Source organism: Vicugna pacos, chromosome 8 (assembly GCF_048564905.1).
Source record: "Vicugna pacos chromosome 8, VicPac4, whole genome shotgun sequence".
Taxonomy (NCBI): domain Eukaryota; kingdom Metazoa; phylum Chordata; class Mammalia; order Artiodactyla; family Camelidae; genus Vicugna; species Vicugna pacos.
In genome coordinates, this window is record NC_132994.1 from 70838887 (window position 1) to 70858087 (window position 19201).

The 19201-nt window shown below is 44.3% G+C and overlaps 1 protein-coding gene across 2 annotated transcripts in view; it reads left to right on the plus strand.

Moving 5' to 3' along the window:
• Window positions 1-19201, plus strand: part of TULP4 (TUB like protein 4) — a 206916-nt gene that overhangs the window by 50782 nt on the left and 136933 nt on the right. For both annotated transcript variants that reach the window (XM_072966122.1, XM_072966123.1), the window contains exon 2: window positions 1402-3624. In XM_072966122.1, the coding sequence (XP_072822223.1) occupies window positions 3373-3624 (252 nt within the window). In that variant the 5' untranslated portion in view covers window positions 1402-3372. The remainder of the gene's footprint in view (window positions 1-1401; window positions 3625-19201) is intronic.

Genomic DNA, 19201 nt, shown 5'->3' on the forward strand with positions numbered 1-19201 from the left:
CCAGGTGCAAGTGCTTCCTGAGAGAATTTGTTTTGATTTTAGACACATTTGAAGTATATATACTGTGACTTGTTTGAATTGGGATCTCAGGGAAATTATGCGTAACTGCTGCCTTGCCCCGCCTGCCTCCTCCCTACAAACTTTTATTGGGTTTTTAATCGTTTGTGCTAAACTCTGTGCCAGGGATAAGAATAACAGGCCCCCGGCCTAGAGGAGCGCAGAGAAGAGTGTTAGGATGCAGTGTGATGAACACTGGTACCCGGGTTAGTACAGGGTCTCTGGGCAGCTTCACAGGAGGGGTGCTGCTGTAGGTGGGTTTTAAAGGAAGTGTTGGGCCTGGCCTGGTAAAGGAGCAGCAGGTGTGGAGATGTGTGAAGGAGAGGGAGAACACGGTATTTGGGGACAGGGAGTGGCCAGATGGTGACGGTGGCAACACAGGCTGGATGTGGAGGCTGTGTCACAAGAGGACAAATTGAAGTCAGATTGTGAAGGGTCTTGCTGGGACTTGATCTCATAGGCAGTGGTTCTCAAAGCTGGTCCCAGACTAGCAGCGTTGGCATCTCTTGGGAACTGGATAGAAATGCAGATTCCTGGGCCCAGCCCTAGACTTTCAGTGTCAGGTATTTGGGGGCGGGGCTCGGCTATCTGTTTCAGGCAGCTCTCTAGGGGACTGCCTGGGTAGGATGAGAACAGTCCAGGTTCTTCAAGCAGCCTTGCATTTTAGAAATGTCATTTTGAGGGTCCTCTGGAAGGTGGGATGGTGTCGGGAAGTTAGGGATCAAGTCACCCAGTGTTTTTGTGGATGTGATGTGGGCCTGGACTGAAAACAGTAGGAAGGAAGAGAGCAGAGATTCTCTATCCTCTTTATTGCCAATAGACTTAAAGGCCGAGAAGATAGCTGTGCCCTGCTCTGTGACCTGCCAGCAGCCTGGGATGGAGAGCTTTAAAATCCTTGCTGCTTTGTGTCTTCAGGGAGTATCTTTTACCGATAGTAAAAACATCAATTCAAATAACTTGCTTGAGCCTCTTCCGTCTCCTTTCTGAGGATGCCTGCTTAACTTAGGATGATCACATCTGGAGGGTAAAGGAGCACCTTCAGGGCTCACAGTCTTAGAAAGGACAACATGGTGTTATTTCATTCAGTGTGCCAAGCTGCCGGCAGACTTACTGAGTGGTGCGTGGCATTCAGCCCCTTATGTTGCACGTTGTCTGTAAGTTGGCGAGGAGTACCCTTCTACTATTTAAATTTTACCAATCAGTGGCTCCATTTGATGTATTTAAGTCCAGGTGGGTCTCTGATTTCAATTATTAGGTTCGTATGTTTATGAATAAAGGTGTATTAGAACCTTTATTCTTCAATATTTTAAAGTTTTTTTCTTTATATCCTGTTTTGTTTTACAGATTTGTAAGACTCCAGGGCCTTCAAGCTGTGATTAATCCCATGGTTCCTGAAATGACTGGGAAAACAGACATTTTGTGCACCAATTGAAGAGTGTATGTCTATGTATGTTTAAAACCTTTCTATACGTACACATTTACACGAGAAGACAGACTCATTCTTGTGCATACTTGAAGAGTTTTACAACTGATGAAAATTCATTTAAGAATCAGATGGAGCAACTTGACACCACTGGGCTTGGGAGCCCGGGGAGAGAAATACATCATTGATGGCCAGTTTTCCATATGGTCTTCACGGGTAAAGAAAGTTTGCAAAAAGAAGAAAAAAAAACTTGCACAGATCAAGCCTCAAAAATACCTCTTCAGTGTAGAGAAGGAATTAAGTGAGGAGGAAACTGAGGGAGACGTGTGATTTCAAGCATCACAGGTGGGAGCGTGCAGTGTTTTTTGCACTTTATTTTTCAGTGGGTTTGGTGATCTGGACAGATGTTCAAATTCTGGACTGAAAAGTAACTCCTACTGTGTGGTTATGACTGGAGGAAAGCAAGTTAGGGTATGATGAGACAGATTTGAAAAATGAACTAATTCCTTTGCCTTTTTTGGTTTTTGAGAAATTTTAATTTATTATTTCCCCTTTCCTTTCCCGTATCTATAGGATAATAACTTAAGGTAGCAATTGAAACTGATAATTGCAAAATAATTGTCAAGGAGCATCCGAGTAAAGCTTCTTTCCTTGGACTGTACACATGACGTTTGGAGACAGTCTCTGAGGTTAACAGGAAAGCGCCCATCAGCCAAACGTGCTCAGCCTTTAGGGAGAAACTGGGGAAGAGCCCATCTCTCGCCCACGTTTTTGCTTTAAGGGATTCTCTTCCCTGTTGAGTCCAAGAAGATTTGCATGTAAGAGGAGGATTACTTGATGGACTTAATTCTGAGATTAGTTCTTGTTCTTCAAGATGGAAAAGTTTGTAATCTTTAGAAGCAGAAAGGGGAGAAGTGACTAGGGAAGGGCGGAAGGAGGCGACATTCTGCAGCTCAGCTTGGCTCCTGCGTGTCGGCAAGAAGATTTAGGATTCCCTGGAGGCAGACACTCAGACTCCTGCAAGAGCTTTAGAACCTTGTGACTCTGCTGAGGGAAGGGGCTTTCTCCCTGGCCTCTATGGCACTGCGGGGTGGGTCAGCCTGCAGAGAGGGCCTCCCTGGGGACACAGCCACCTGCTGGGGAGCCAGGCTGGGTTCTGAAGTTGGAGGTTTCTGGTTCTGAACAGCAGGGAAAGAGTCTTTTTTCTGCCAAAATTTGGACTGCTGTCTGCACAAACTCTGGTCTGTTTTGCACAGTTTGTGTGCCTTTTTTCCCCTTTATGCAATCTTTTTCAGCTTTAGCAGCAGAAATTTGTCTAGTTGAGAAAACAAGCCAGAGGGTGGCTTCAGAAGGAAGGTGATTCCCTGTGTTCTGTCTCTGCATCTGAACTTTTGAAGAGAAAATTCCAGCTCGAGGGATTCTTAAAGCCTTAAGTTACTTGAAATCTATGTATTTGCAACCCTTTTGTCTCTGGAATCACATTTCACTAAACTGGAATCTCAGGCTGAATGCGAATAACCAAGTTGAGTAAAAAGAAGAACACTCAGTTTCTTTATCACCACTTGTTAACAATGCTCTTTCTCCAAAGGGTCAGCCCGCTCTTCCTCTGAGGACTTGAAAATAAAAATGGACCCCACTTTTTTTTAAGTATTGTCTTTTCTTAGCCGACTGCCATCATCTTTTATAGAGGAATTTTTTCACTATGCATTTGGTGGATCTTTATAAAATACTGACCTTCCAAATAGAACCAGGTCAGTCTTATTAAAGGGGGTCAGGGAAACCAACACAAGCCAACCACAGAAATAAAACAAACAAATCAATGAAAGGAATTGGTTTACATTTTTCGGCCTTCAGCGTTACTTTTTAAGTCAAACGGTTCTTCAAAAAAAAGTATGTATGCAGCGGTGGAACATGGGCCTGTCCTCTGCAGCGACTCCAACATCCTCTGCCTGTCCTGGAAGGGGCGTGTCCCCAAGAGTGAGAAGGAGAAGCCGGTGTGCAGGCGGCGCTACTACGAGGAGGGCTGGCTGGCCACGGGCAACGGGCGGGGCGTCGTGGGGGTGACTTTCACCGCCAGCCACTGCCGCCGGGACAGGAACACTCCGCAGAGAATAAACTTCAACCTGCGCGGCCACAATAGCGAGGTGAGCTGGGGTCCTGTTTCACTTTTTGTCTGCTCATTTTTGACCCCCTCTTCCCCCACATGGACTCAGAACTTACTTTGCTTCAGTTTCTCAGATTTGCTGCCCAGTGAACTCTGTCTCCTGTGTTCCAGCGGGAGACTCAGTTCCTGGTGGCCTGTGTCCCTCTCCGAGTGTGTCCTCCCAATGGCCTGTGTCCCCCTCCAAGTGTGTCAACTCTCCAGCATCCCTCGTGCTCCGTTCCCAGCGCTGGGTGGCAGGGACACCTGGGCTGCTTTTTGACCAGGTGTGAGGTTAAATGAGACGATCCTAACCTCCCCGTCCTGCCTCTGAGCCTTTATGGTCGCCCCACCTCAGTGGCAGAGATGCTGCCCCAGTGTCGGGCGGGCAGAGTGAATCATGAAAGGGGTGCCGTTCCTGCCGCGCACGGTTCACGTGTGTATGCTCGGTGATGGTTTAACACCTAGCTTGTATTTCTTGTACTTGGAGGTAAACCAAGGAATTAATTGGGCATAGGTGAAAGAAGTAATTAATTGAACAAGTGCCATGGTTTTTCACATCTATTGGGTATATTATATTGAGGATATTATGCTATGTATACATGCATATAGATTCCTCTGGGCTTCTGAAACATAAACATGGTTGTTATCTTTGAAATTCATTCAACCCAGATATATAGTGAGCAGTGTGTTTAAAAGAAGAGGTGTGCCTGGATAGCTTGTTAATGGTGTTCATGCTTCACTGTTCACTTATTTCTTTTGAGAAGTCCACCTTAAACTGTCATAGGATGGTTTTTTAATAGTTGTTGTGAAGGAGAAGAGTGTTTCTGAAGGGTGGCATATGCTAAAGTGCATTCACCTTAAGCCTGCGTCTCAGTGATCACTACATACACAGCCACTCACGTAAGTAACCACCAAGCAGGTGAGAATGTGGAGCATTTCCAGAACCCCTCACAGGTATCTGCTACCCCTGACCCCCGGCCCTGCACCTCACTGAGAGGTGGCCCAGACTCTGGCGTCTGTCTGTCACCACAGATGAGTTGTGCCTGTGCTTGAACTTTATGCAAGTGGAATTGCTCGTTTTATCCTCTGTCTGTCTGGCTTCTTTCACTCAGAGTTGTTATCTGTGAGATTTCTCCCTGTTGTATGTGCTGCTAGTTTGCTCCTTTTAATTGATGCTCGGTTTCCACTGAAGCAGGACACCGCGGTTTTCCCACTCTTCTGTTGGTGGGCTGTTGGGTTGTTTCCAGTTTCTGCTGTTTTGGTGACACCTGCTCTGGACACCCATGTGCATGTCTTCTCGTGGGTCTGCGCACTCAGGACGGGGCGTCCAGTTGTAGAGCTGGCATGCGTGTAGGTTTGGTAGGAATTGTCAGACAGTTTTCCAAAGTGATTTTTTTGTGCCATTTTATACCCCTGCCATCAATGTATGAAAAGTTCAGTTGGGTAAGAAACTTCTTTTGGATTTGAAGTTTTCATATAAAAAAAAATAGTTCTATGCTAGGAATTAACGGTTTATAAATACTTCCATCCTGAATACACACACACACACACACACACACATCAATATGTATCTGTAATTTTGAACTGGATGCTCTGTTTTTAAATTTTTTTATTGAAGTATGGTTGATTTACAATGTTGTGTTAGTTTCAGGTGTACAGCAAAGTGATTATACATATCATATATGTATTTATATATATTCTTTTTCAGATTCTTTTCCATTATAGGTTATTATAAGATATTGAATATAGTTCCCTGTGTGGATGCTCTCTTAAGAGACATATTTTTCTAAGCTGAGTAATAAATTACCATGGACTTAGTGGTTCACAGCACCCATTTATCTCACAGTTCTATAGATCTGAAGTCCTGGCTTGGTGTAACTGGGTCCTCTGTGTGGGGTCTCACAAGGCTGGGAAGCATGGTGCCAGCAGGGACTGTGCGCTCATCTTAGGCTTGGGGTATTCCTGCAGACTTGTTCAGATTGTTGGCAGAAATCAGTTCCTTGCAGCTGTAGGACTGAGGCCCTCAGCTCCTAGAGGCTGCCTGCTGTACCCTGCCATGTGGCCGTCTCCACAACATGGCAGTTTGAAGGCCTGGCTTCTTAAAGGCCAGCAGGAGGGCATCTGCTGTAACTTTGAATCTCTGTGACTTTCCATCTCTGAAAAAGGCCAGACCCGCCCACACTCCACGGGAGGGGACCACATCAGGGGGTGCTGTTACAGAATTCTGCCTACCACAGAAGGGGCGATTATAATTCCCAGTGGCATGGATGTTTCACTGTTTAAACTATTTCATGTGAGTTTTCCATTTTGTATTTTTTTTACCTTTAATTTCTATTCTTAATATTAGAATAGTTCTTATTTACTGAGCCCCTGCCAAGTAGGGTGACCAGCCATCCTGGTTTCCCAGCCTGTGGGACTGTCAGTGCCAAAACTGGAAGGCTCCCAGACAGACTGGGGTGGTTAGTCATCCTACTGCCAAGTGCCAGGCATCATGCCAGTTACCTTTCAACCTTCCCATCTAATTGTCTCATGTGGTTTTCATAGCAGACTAAGGGGTGAATATCATTATTTCCATTTTACAGGTCAGAAAGCTAAGGCTTATGGACATTAAACAGCTTGCCTAGGTTCCTACAGCTTGTATGGAGGACGACTGGAATTTGAACCCAGGGCTCTGCCATTCTCCTTCAGTGTATCTTTATTTTCTTGAAACTTGTGTTATGTGTAAGTCCTCTGTCCCTTCCTTGTCCACAGTTGTGAAATCTAAGGGCTCTGAACATGGAAAGTTTTTGCATAACTAATTTAATGGCAAGACCTGAACTGATGTGAGGCTATTTATTGTCATCATCCTGTCACTTTAGCTGCAGAAATCTATGTGTTTGATTGTGGTTCCTGCCCAGACTCTGCTGTTTTCAGAACTAAAATTTCAAAAATTCTGAATTTCAGAACTTACCTTGTCCCAAGGATTTTGAATAAATGATTATGAACCCATATCTTCCTTGAAGGGAATTGTGAAAAGCAATCTCTGAAGAGTTTTATCTTTTTTCATTTCCAGGAAGAATGGCATTTAACTCAGCCCTGTCCGTTGCTTTAGTTACCTTATCTTCACTGCCCTTCCACCACAAGGAACGAAATCCCCTTGCCTCGACCCTGACACACGCTGAAAACTCTAGGCAAGAATTGTTGCAAGATTCTGGCTCTATTTCTGGCCTTGGGACACCCAAACTGCAGATGTCAGATCTAGTAGTCTGCAGATTTCACAGCTGAAAAACTTGGGAATTTTTTTTTTCTAGAAAACAGTTTCTTACAGATGTTACTCATGTCATGCAGGTTAGTCGCGGTGAGCACTGGTTCTTCGTTTAGCAAGACTTTCTTCACTCAAGAGCAGACGGGCCCTTATTTGTGTTTGATGGGATTAGTTTCATTACAGGGACACATCGCTATAGGGCTGGTCTCACCTGGAGTTTTGGATCTGGTTACTCCTTCTCCTGCTGATCCCTGACCACCACACTCCCCACTCCCCACCACGGGCCTGCCCCTGCTGTAAACTGGGCAGACGTCTGCTTACATGGTGATGCTTTACTGTAGTTATCTACTTGTGCGGGCTGGTAAAACTTGCCTGAAGATTGTCTATTCTTGTGGTCTTAATTTCCTTACCTCCTGCTATTTAAAATGCCATTTGTTTATTTAAATTTCCTTTAAACTTGTTAGCTCACTTCAGTGGGGCTCCTTTCCCCACCACTCTGCTGAAATGGTCACGTTGCCAGTGACCTCACATTGCTAAACCTGGAGGTCACTTTCTGGCATTTGGTGTCTTGGTAGCATTAGTGGCGTTGAAATGTTATTTTCTCTTGCTTTCCATGACACCACGCTCTCCTGGTTTTCCCCTTAACCTTTCTGGCCTCTACTTTGCAGCCTTCTTTGCTGGCTCTGCCGATCTTCACCTCATCTTTAAATGTTGGGGAGGCCCCAGGCATGTATCCCTTACTAGATGGTCTCTCCAAGCTGGCTGTAAATCCACCTGGGGGCTGATGACGCCCAAATTTAGATCTTCCACCTGACATCTCCTTCTAGTTCCAGACTCCATTCCTCGACTTGATGTATGAGGCACAAAATTGGACATCAATCACCAGGCTTCTCAAGCTGTAGGTCATCTAAGAGAGCACTTGTTTTCCAACTGCCCCTTCAGCCACCAAACCTGTTTCACTGTCTTCTCCGTCTCAGTAGATGGCCCCACAACCAGCCAGTGAGTCACGCTTACAGTGCAGAAATCCCCCTGCCCTTTCCTTGTTCCCAAATCCAGGTGTTGGCAGGGCCTCCCACTGTCTTCTGAAACGTGCCTTCTCTCCGTCACCACCATGCTGTACAAGCCTCCTCACAGATCTTTTGACTTAAGAAAAGACACCGTAAACCTCTTAGAAGAAAGCATAGGCAGCATGTTATCTGACATAAATCTTAGCAGTGTTCTCCTAGGACAGTCTACCCAGGCAGTAGAAATAAAAGCAAAAATAAACAAATGGGACTTAATTAAACTTACAAGCTTTCGCACAGCAAAGGAAACTAAGTAAAACAAAGAGACAACCTACGGAATGGGAGAAAATATTTGCAAAAGATGAGACTGACAAGGGCTTAATTTCCAGGATATATAAATAGCTCATACAACTTAATAATAAAAAAACAAACAACCCAATCCAAAAAATGGGCAGAATAAGCTAAGGGTGTGTGTGGGTGCGTGTGCTGGGGGAGTGGTCGTGGTGGTAGGAGGGGCAGGAGGAGGGGTGCTTGCCTTGTGCTGAGTACTGTTCTAAAATCTTTAACTCGTTCACTCCTGGCATCCAGTGTGGGACTTCGAACCTATTCTATCATCATCTTATAGATGAGGTGCAGAGACATTAAGGAGGTTTCTTAAGATAACATCTGTGTTAACTGACAGAGCTGAGACGGAGTCAGGAACGTCTCAGACTCCACACTCTCAACCTCTCGGAAAATCACTCCAGTTTTCCGTCCTCGTTATTGTCTTCTCTGTGCCCAGTGTCCCCACGACTGACTTTTGTGGTTCGCTTTGCCAGGGAAGTAAGCCGTCAGCATCTGATGCTGTGGATGAAAACTGCCTGGTTACATCTCCGATGGCCTGAGGTGGGGAGCTTTGCCTGGCTGCATGGGTACCTGGGCTAACCTGCTCTGCACGTGGCTTTTCACCCTGGCCCTCTGGTTTCAGCTCAGCCTACCCCTCACAGGACCTGGACCCTCATCCCTGAGCCTTTCCAGGCTCCCTCTCCCAGGCACCTCTCTGCAGCACCCCTCTTTTCTCCAAAGCCAGCGAGCACACTCCTTTATCCATTTTCTGTCTTCACGCCCTGTGGTCTGGGCACCCTTGAAGGTGGCTTTTGTCTGTTTTCATGCTCCTTGTTTTGAGGTGATTTCTAGGAGAAGGGTTAGGATCATCTTTCTTTTGACATCTTAAATCAGAAATCTCCTGTTAAGATATTTTAAAAGATTCTTAATGGCATTAAATGTAGATTTATTTTCCCTAAACAAAAAACCAGAATGTAATAGAATTATATTTTATTAAGACAATAGAATTTGTCAAAATAGTGGCATTGTTCATTTCCTTCCTTTAGCAATTTGGTTTGTCTGTATTTTTTTCCTCGTGATAGGAATAAGTGATTATGTCTGAAAGTAATTTAGACGCATGGAAAACATTATCTTTTTGGTGTTATTCTTGCTAGAGAGAATCCCTGTGGGTACAAGGCAATAATTTTTTTGGTAATATCCTCCTAGGGAAGTAGCTTCAAGCTTCATCATGTCAAAATGAGAGTGAATGAGATGATTACTGAAGTCCTGGGCAGAGAAGTATTTCTTTAACTATAGCATCTGTATTCATGATTTATTACAAAGTGGACCTATAGCTTCTTGAGCCAGACAGCTTGGGGTTGAATTGAGCCCCTTCCTGTGTAATTTAGGACAAGTACTATCTTCTCTGTGCTGTGATTGTGTTATTTCTAAGGGAACATAACACCTGCCACTAAAGTGGTTGTGGTGACCGTCAGATGTGACTCACAGACAGTGCACATAGAAGAGCTCATTAAGCATTAGTTCTTGTTTGATTATTATCAAACTGTCATCTTTGGGGTTTACCCACCTGTATTTCCTAGAACGGAACAGTGGAGCCATGGCCTCTTAGCTGAGATTGCTTGTGTTAGCCTCATGATTGCAAAATATGGGGATGCAATGTGAAGTGGGAGGCAGGTGAGGGGTTAGGAGCAGGATGGGAGGTGTCCCAGCTGGGAGGGAGGCTGGGCTAGTGCCACTAGTTTCATTATAGGTTTGGGATTTCTGGGACGTTGGGCACCTCATCTGTGTTGGTTCCTTATCTACAAAACATTCTTGACTGTCATAAGCACACTCATTCGTGCTGCCTGCTTCTCTCCAAGCCCAGGGCACTTGACTCGTGGTCCTGGGAATGCCTGGAGCCTCGGCCGATCCCTCAACAGGGGGCTGTTAACATACCATAGAAATGGATTTGTAGTGCACTGGGCAGTGGGTATCATATTCTAATAGGAGGTTTTGTCTAGTGTTAACTGAAGTCATCTCTCTGGGATATGGTCTGGGATAGGTGGGGAGGGTACAGGATGAGGAAAGAGGGCCCAGGAACCTGTGCTGTGCCTCAGTTTGCTGTTTCTCATTGGCTCCGCCCACATGCTTGACTCCAGCCTCTGAAATCCAGCACGCCTATGCGTTTTGCTCAAGACTGTACTGCTCTGTGTTTTTGTCATACCTTCTGGCAACCTGCATTTAGTTTCTCTCCTTCTTTGTTGCTGTTTTATGGAATTCTTACTGACATTTGTTGTTTTTTCCACTTGGCCTAGTTAGATTTCTTCTACTAAAACACAGGAAATTGTCTGTCCCAGGGACCTTTCGTTACCCTGAAATATCCTGTTCAAGCTCATGTCCAACCCTCCTTCTCCTCCCTGTATATAATCCCTATAACAGTGTTTAAAGCAAAGCCCAGTTTTGTCTATCTTAGCTCTGTTCTTCTCATTCTTTCCTTCTTAAATTTTTAGAATTTTAAGGAAAAGTTTGTTAATCAGAGCCTTAAAATAGAAAAATAAATAACTTTGGAAATAACATTGTTGTCAGTCAGGTTTATTTTGTAAACTCCTTGGTAGCAGAAGTAAATGTTTAATGGCTTTGTTTATAAGATACTGTAAGTTAATGTTTAGGGCTTGGGAAGTTGATTTTATTCATACAGAGTTTAAAACCAGAAGTATAAAAACCATCTATTATTGTCTTTCCATTCACTTGACATTTTCACAATTTTAGATTTTACTTTTTCCCCTCTTCAGGAAATTTTCTGCAGATGGGAATGGTGGCTAAATAGGGAATTATTTGAACATGACCAGAGTGCTCTTTCTTGTCTCCTAAGCCTAAAATTTTTCTTTTACCTTAATTATGCCTTTTAAAAAGCATAATTATGTACTTTATTTCCAAGACCGAAATCACCTTAGAGGAGTCAGAATCTGTAATGTTAATTGACATTTTCTTCTAGTATGAAATACTTGTTTAAGAGATCAACACTGCTTTAAAAAAAAAGGTATTATTGTATTTTAGATCAGCACTGTAAGAGAAATATGAACCATATGTGTAATTTAAAATTCTAGTAGCTACAGTATAAAATAAAAGGAAACAGGTGAAATTTTAACAATATATTTTATGTAATCTGTCTAAAATACCATTTCAATATGTAATCAATATAAAAACCATGAGTGGGATAATTTATATTCTTTTTTATATTAAGTCTTTGAAATTTGGCACATCTCAATTCGAATTGGGCATATCTCAAGTGCTCAGTTGCCACTTGTGGCTAGTGGCTACCATATTGAATTGCATCATTTTGGACGGTTCTTTTTTTTTGAGGATTATGGCAGAGCTGCATGCTTACGCCAGAGAACTCTGTAATGTATGACTTAGATCCTGGATACAAGACATTTTAAAACCTTTTCTATTTGGAAATAATTTCAAGCATGCATAAAAGTTGCAAGAAAGTTAAACTCTTAAGTTGTTACATAAATTGACCTATTGTTAACTTGTGTTTGCATGTGCACACAATCTCTTTACATGTGTGTTTGTATTTTCCCTCCCAAACCACTTGAGAATATATTTCTTGATCTTTTACCCTGATGTACTTCAGTGTATAGGTCCTAAGAATAAGGACATCCTTTCACATAACCACAGTAGTACAGTTATCCCTTTCAGGAGATTTAGCACTGATTCAGTGCTTCACTGTCTATATTCCGCTTTTGTCAAATTTTTTCCTCTAGTACAGAATCGAGTTTAGGCCCATAGTTGTTACGTATGTTTAGAGCCCTTTAATCTGGAACAGTTCTTCAGTTTTTCTTTTCTTTCATGACATTGACATTTTAGAAGAATACCCTTCTCCTCTTTAATAGAATAGTCTGAATTTGTCTGATTTTTATTATAATTATTATTATTAAATTCAGGTTACTTGTGCTCAGCCAAATATCCCATCAGTGATACCGGATGTTGTGTTCCATGTGGAGGCTCAGAGTATCTGTCTGCCCCTGATGTTAATTTTGCTCACCTGGCCAGTGTGGTCCAGTTACCCTGCTGTGTAGGTACTGTGTTTCTGCCTTGTATTTGACAAGCGTTTCATAGGAGGACACTTTAAAACCATGCAAAAAGCCTCTTCCTTATCGAAATTTTCTCCCTAGGTTTATCATCCACAAATGAGTGCTGCTTAAACTAGTTTTTATTATGATGTTTGCATGATGGTGATTTTCAGCGGCAGTACTCCCTCCACAGAATGTTGCCAGTGGGCATTCTGTGTAAGCCTGAGCTCCGCTTTCTCCCGTTCATCCAGTCGTACATCCATTTACATAATGGATCCATACTGGATTTCAGTTTTTTGATTCAGTGCTCATTGTCCTTAATTGTTTAGACCCAGTTTTGCTCAAATTGTTCCATATTTGGCCAGTGGAAGCCCCTTCAAGCTGATGTCCTCTTCATACATTCCAGTCCTTGGGGCACCTCTTCACTCTCTGACCCAAGAAGATCTTCCAGCCTCATCTTGTACTCAGCCTACTCCAGGTCTGGAAACAGTCTGAGGAGTGCTGTTTGCTCTAGTGTGTGGTTTTAGAAAACAAGATCTGGCCCCTAGATGTGTTCATTGCTCCTGGGGTGTCCTAGTCACTAGGCCCTCCCAGTGGACACATACATACGTACCTACAGATGTACATACACATAGTGTAGATGTCTGGGTCCAAGTCAGGAGAAGAAACCTCACAGGTTAAAGCCAGGGAAAGTTTCATATAAGGAGCCAGTAACTGATCAAAGAATAACTGTCAAGAGGTAAGGGAATTCTCTACGGTCCCCTCTGCCTGAGGGAGAGGACCCAGGGAAGGACAAGCTTGGAAGGATTTCAGATCTTACTGGAGAAGGTGTGGTCTACCCAGCAGATAGCAGGGAAGTTTGTTGGCTAAGCCAGACTGGAGCTGATGAAGGAAGTAGTAAACAACCCTCTGGAGTGTAGGCAGGGGAGCAGGTGAGCACCAGCTGCTGGTGTGGTGTGCAGGGGGAGCTTGGGGGCAAAAGGCCATGTGGGGGCCGGGAGAAGGGAGACTTGCAGAAGGAATGACTACTCGGAGTGTGACCCTCCGGGCAGCTGGTAGTACAGACAGGTGGCAGGGGCTCTGGTTTCTGATGTCACGGGACCTTCAGTAAGGTTGTCACTAGGGCAAGGCTGTGAGGTCACAAGAGGGACTGTGTCCTGGGCCAGTGGCTGGGTCAAGTTTTACTGGATTTTCTCACCCCTGCACAGCAGCCATGCCCACCCTCCACGATCTCTGGGAACTTCAGGAAGCCTCTTCCTCCTGCAGTGTCCCTCCTTTGCCCTCTACTGAGAAAGCTTAACATCATGGTCACATGAAAGGAGAAATGCTTAACAGAATTCCACTGTTTGTCACAGAGCAGACATGGAAGGGTGCATTTGGAGCTGAGAGGTGATAAACTGACACACATATACATAGACCTATACATACACACACGTGCATATGCACACATACACATATACACATATGTGTATTTTAGAAATAATGAGTTTACACTAGTATTTCCAATTCTAAACCACCCCCATGGCTTCCCCCATTTCATATTTGTATTTTTTCTTCCATAGTTTGCTCAGTCTCACAGTACACCTAAAATAGTTTCATAATTTGTTATTTCGTACTAATACAAAAAAACAAACCCACTAAAAGAATGCTATGGACTGAATGTTTGTGTCTCTTCAAAATCCCTAACTTCCAATGTAGTGGTCTTGGAGATGGGGCCCATGTGAGGTAACTATGGTTTGATGAGATCATGAGAGTGGGGCCCTCCTGATGGGATGAGTAGCTCGCTGTCCCCTCAGTGTACAAAATAAGGGGTCATCTGAGCACGCAGTGGGACGTTGCCTCCCACAAGCCGACAGAAGAGGCCTCAGTATGAAACTTACATTGCTGGCACCCAGGTCTTGGATTAGGAAATCCAAATCCACAACTGTGAGAAATAAAATTTTGACTATTTAAGTTGTGTAGCCCATGGTGTTTTGTTACGGCAGCCCAGCTGACTAGGACAAAAGAGCTCAGAACTTGCAGGTCGCACCCCCCCCCCCCAGTGCTGCCCTCCCACACCATGTGTGCATAGTTCAGTGTTGATGTTCGTAAGTGCTTGGATTAATTCCTCTCTCCTCCCCTTCAGTGTGAGTGAGTAATTCGTTTGAAACACAGTTGGGTTTGTTTCAGTTTCATTTTAGTTTTTTGAAGTTTTTCCTCTTTCCATTCTTGTTGATTTTATTTTGTGTTTTGAATATGTAGAATATTAACTTGTGTTCAGAAGCAAAAACTACATAAAAATGTATACCCAGAGAACTGCCTCCTTCCCTTATCCTTTCTGCTCCCTCCACCTACCTTACAGACACTTCACTATTTGACTTATTTTTTCTACTACCTTGTGTAAAAATAAGCAAGTGTATGTTTGTGTGTCTTTCTCTCTATGTAACGTTTTCTTATTATCTCTTCTTTCTTTGACAAAAGAGCATAATAAATATTTGTTTTTTCCCCTGTTTGACTGAGATAAAATCGGCAACGTTGTGTTAGTGTTAGGTATATATGTATATATGCTTCTTTGTACTTCTGCTTTTCCCCTTAACATCTGGAAGTGGCTCCCTGTCAGCTCGTGCAAACTGTCCTCATCCTTTTTGTTTATAGCCCGAGGTGCTAAGAAATGTCCTTCTGTTTAAGGTCGTTTCTCCTGACTTCACAGAGCACTTCCCCTGGTCTTGTCGACGTCTTAGTGCTCTGCCTGTCTTTACCAGAGAGGCAGGGTTGTCTGGAGAACGGTTATCTGGAGGGTGGTTACAGGCCATGGCGTTTCTTAGCTGCTCTGCGTGACCCCCGCTGAGGAGAGGCTTAGGGTCGTGATTAGCTCTGTGTGTGGAGTGGAAGATGCTGAAGTCAGTCCTCAGATGCCTTTCTCTGTAGAGCCTTGTGTGAAAGGCCCCCTCAGAGAGTGAGCTCACAGCAGAGGCTGGAAGAGAGTAGGTTCCCTTTGTTACTGAATCCTTGAGAATAATGTTGTGGTGATTCATTGTCTTAGCAGTGCAGAACGTGATGGGGCCCGGGAGCAGCAATGCTGAGCCCTGGTGTCTCTAAAGCCCCCATATGATCCACGATGGACTGGAGCCAGTGGGCAGGAACCGTGGGTTCTGCTCCGGCTCTGACGCTCACTGGGGGGTGCGTGGCTGTCGGCCAGCTACTTTCTGACCTTTAATTTTCTTTATCTTAAAAATCGGTGGTCTCTAAGAACTTTCCCAGCTCCAGGGTTCTTAATTCTTCTAGATTCTTTTATTCCCTAGTTGTTCCTTTTATTTCCCAAGTACTTTTGGGTTTTTGTCCTTTTTTGTTTTAAACCATTCACCTCCCTCTAAAATTTTTTTATTTGAACTTCTTGGTCTTGAGTGTATTGGTCAGAAAAGTTGATTGGTACTTGACAGTCTGGCATTTCTATTTGAGTGTAAGCTCCATGGGAACAGGGACTTGGCTTTGGCACCATAAAGTGAAAGGTAAATAGAGTATTTCTTCCTGGTGTGGCTTAGTTTTACAAGGGCAATCAATTCTAGGGGCTTAGTAACATTGGGGCAGGCCTCGATGTTTCAGGTTTATTACCAAGTAGATCAGTAACATGACTTTGTGTCGTTGCCCTGCATTGTATCCTTTCATAACTGTGGCCAGAGGTCATGAAAATTCATTGTTGGGTGCGGAAGGGGTAGGTGGAAGTGTTGCTTGACCCTTGCAGACCCATCCTTTGCAGTGCCTTGAAAAACAACTCAGAATATGGTCAGGGTTAGTGACCATGGTCAGGATTAATTCCCCGCCCCCCTGCCCCAGCTTACATTGTGCTGTTTCACCTGTATAATGGGATTTCCTTCATGTCTGAAGAATGGAGAATTTAATTATTAAAAACAAAATCCATTCCTAGTTTGTATGCCATTTATTAAGAACGTTTGGCCCTGTTGAGCAGCTATCTTATTTTTCTTACATGGAAAAAAAAAAGGACAATTGAATTTTCAAAGATGTGACCAGAGCCAAATGTTCTCTTGAGGTAGCCCATGTCCTTTCTGTAAAAATGATCAAAAGTACAAAACAATTCATGTTGCCACATAACAGGCAGTGATTATAGATTTAGCTTAATCTGGAAGGAAATGCCAAGACTTCTGTGTAGTATAAAATTCATTTAAGTTCCGTGGATTTATAATAATTACTATAAATGGAAGGCTTCTTTTCCAGTATAGATTTATGTCTGAAAAGTCAACTTACGTATTTTTTTCCTAGCGAAGATGACTTGTGATTTGTTTCACTGTTGACATTTTTAAAAATAAAAACACCTATGTAAAAGATTTTAACCCTAAGTTTTTATTCAACTCATTTGAAAAAATACTAAACATCTTCCAAGTGCTAGCTGCCATGCTAAGTGCTATGATTTAGTGGTGAACAAGATGAACGTAGGTTTTATTAATTATGGTATGTTTGGTTGCAAACACAGAATACCAACTCGTTTTGGCTTAAGCAGTTAGTAAAAGGAAAGTATTGGGTCATGGAACTGAAAGCATCTAAGTAATATCAAGTTTGAATAGTGGTTTGACCCTCTGGACCTGGTGACTCTCCATCTCTCTGCTTCTGTCCACGTTGGTTTCATAGGCAGACTCATGTCACATGGTTGCTCTTGGCAGCCTAGGCTAATAGTCTCCTATGTCTCATTCCAGTGAAAAAGAGAGACTGCTCCTCCCCAATGAAAGTGTTGGGTTTGACTCTTACTAATGTGGACTTAGTTATGCCCGAACCTGAACCAGTCACTGTGGCCAAGGGGAGGCAGTGCTCTGACTGGCCAGGCCTGAGCCAAGTGGAGGGAGTCATCCCTTTTCTAGCACGAAGGCTCAGAGTAGGGAATGGTGGTCCCAGGGGAAAATCAAGGCTCTGCCCTAGATGCAGGGAGCGAGTGGAGTCAGCATTGACCACTGGAGTGAAGACAGTAAAGGGTGGTGGTGCTCTGATACAGGCAACTCGGGCTGCTGTGGGAGCACCCGGCAGGAGCACTTCAGAGCAAATCTTTCCTTAAAATGTAATGAGTAGCAGCAGTCAGAGATAGACTCTTAAATTGCATGTTTGAAAGAAACATAATTTGGTGAAGGAACATGGCAATTAACCTTATTTTGGACCTTCTTGGGCAGCAGGCCTGTTCAGTCAGTACCTGTCTGCTCTTTCTGGGCCAGGTCTCCACTGGAAGGCTGACTAAGCTGTGCACTGCTCCCGGGCCACTGGGGCGGAGACCTCTCATCCCGTATGCCTTGCAGCATTGAACATCCTACATTTCCATTTTCTAAGGGCTGGTTCAGTGTTGAGACAGGAGTCAGCCGCCTTAGTTGCACCTTCGGTGGGAGGGAGGTGAGTGGGCGGCAAGGTGAGGTCTGCATGGGGACCTGAGTCATTGCCTCAGACATGGAAGGAAGGGACTTGGGGTGGAGGGGTGAACACAGAACATTTTATGGACAGTGCAGCTTTGAGATGGGCCCTGATTACGGCAAAGGCTCCTCCTGACTATGGGAGCCCTGCCTCACCTCGTCTGCCATCTCCTCTTGGGAGCCCTGAGGACTGCTCTTCTCACGTGGGTATGAGCGCTCCTGGGTGGGCAAGTCCTCATGCTCACCTGGGAGGACTTCCGGAGGGGCTGCAGAGTTCAGGGAACATCATCAGTGCAGGGGCCAGGTGAGCGCATTTGAGGCTGGTCTGCTGCTGGGCACTGAATGGAGCTCACTGTGAGGACGGAAGTAGGAATGTGGTCTGACTTGGCACTTGGGGAACTGCTGCTGGTCCTCTGCTGGTGACCCCCCAACAAAGGTGTTGAAACTGCAGTGGCCACTTGCAGGCAAACCCAGAGGTCTATAATTTCGTTTGGGGAGTGCACTTTAACCTTGGTAATTTGGTGACTAGTGAAAATGCATTTTTCTGGGAAAGATGTTAATAGGAATTGTTTTGTATTTATTGTAGCCATGGTAGTCAGCAAACCTCAAACAGCAGTGTAGACGTTCAACTGCAGAGCCACTCGTAACTGTTGAGTACAAGTCACGTTTACTGAACTTAGCCCCTGTTAATTTAGTTTATTTTCTAAACTTTGTCCCTGAGTTGCTGTGTCCTTCCCCACACCCTCCACTGCGTTTGTGCATGTGTGTGGTGGGGGCGGGAGGGCAGGGTCGGGCACACACACAGCATCAGGTAGGAAGGGCTTTGCTGGTGCTGTCCCTCTTAGCCTGGACTCATTCCCCAGACCACCCACCGCAAGAGCATTGGCCCTGCACTTCCTCTGAATGTGCTGTCAGGGTCCCATCTCCATCCTCCCCACTGCGTTTCTCCTCAGGTCCCTCCTTCTCTCTTACATCTCCAGGATACCGTGGTGTCAGTTCTCAGCACTCCCAGCAGTCCTGCCTTTTCCCTGAAGCATTTGGAGGACGATCTCAGAGGAAGGGCCCTCTCTTTGGCGCTCAGTGATGCTGTGATCGCTCGTTGCTAATTGTTTGTACCACTTGCTGGGTGCAGAACTCATTGCCTTCTATTGTTTCTAGGGGTACACGTGCATCATGCTTCTCTGGTTTATGTTGTTTGACTTAGAGCCTCTGAGGGACCGCTGAGCTGCTAGGGATGGCACCAATGAGGTGAGACTGGAAAGTTAGTGAATTCTAAGGCTACCTCTGTTTTGAAAGCATGCTTAAGAAACTGCTGCGCTTTCAAAAGATTAATTTACATATGCCTGTAGTATTTATCAACATGAGTCACATATTAACTTTCTTGTTCATTTGCAGACACTTTAGATCTGAATCCTGAAAGCTGGTGTTTTGTTTATATAGCCTGGGTTGTCTGTGGAGGGAAATATCTCCATATGGCTGATTCACTCAGGAAGTAATTGCGTAGCCAACTGGTGTATTAAACATGTAGGGTTCTACAATAATGAAGCAACTAGTTATACAATACATG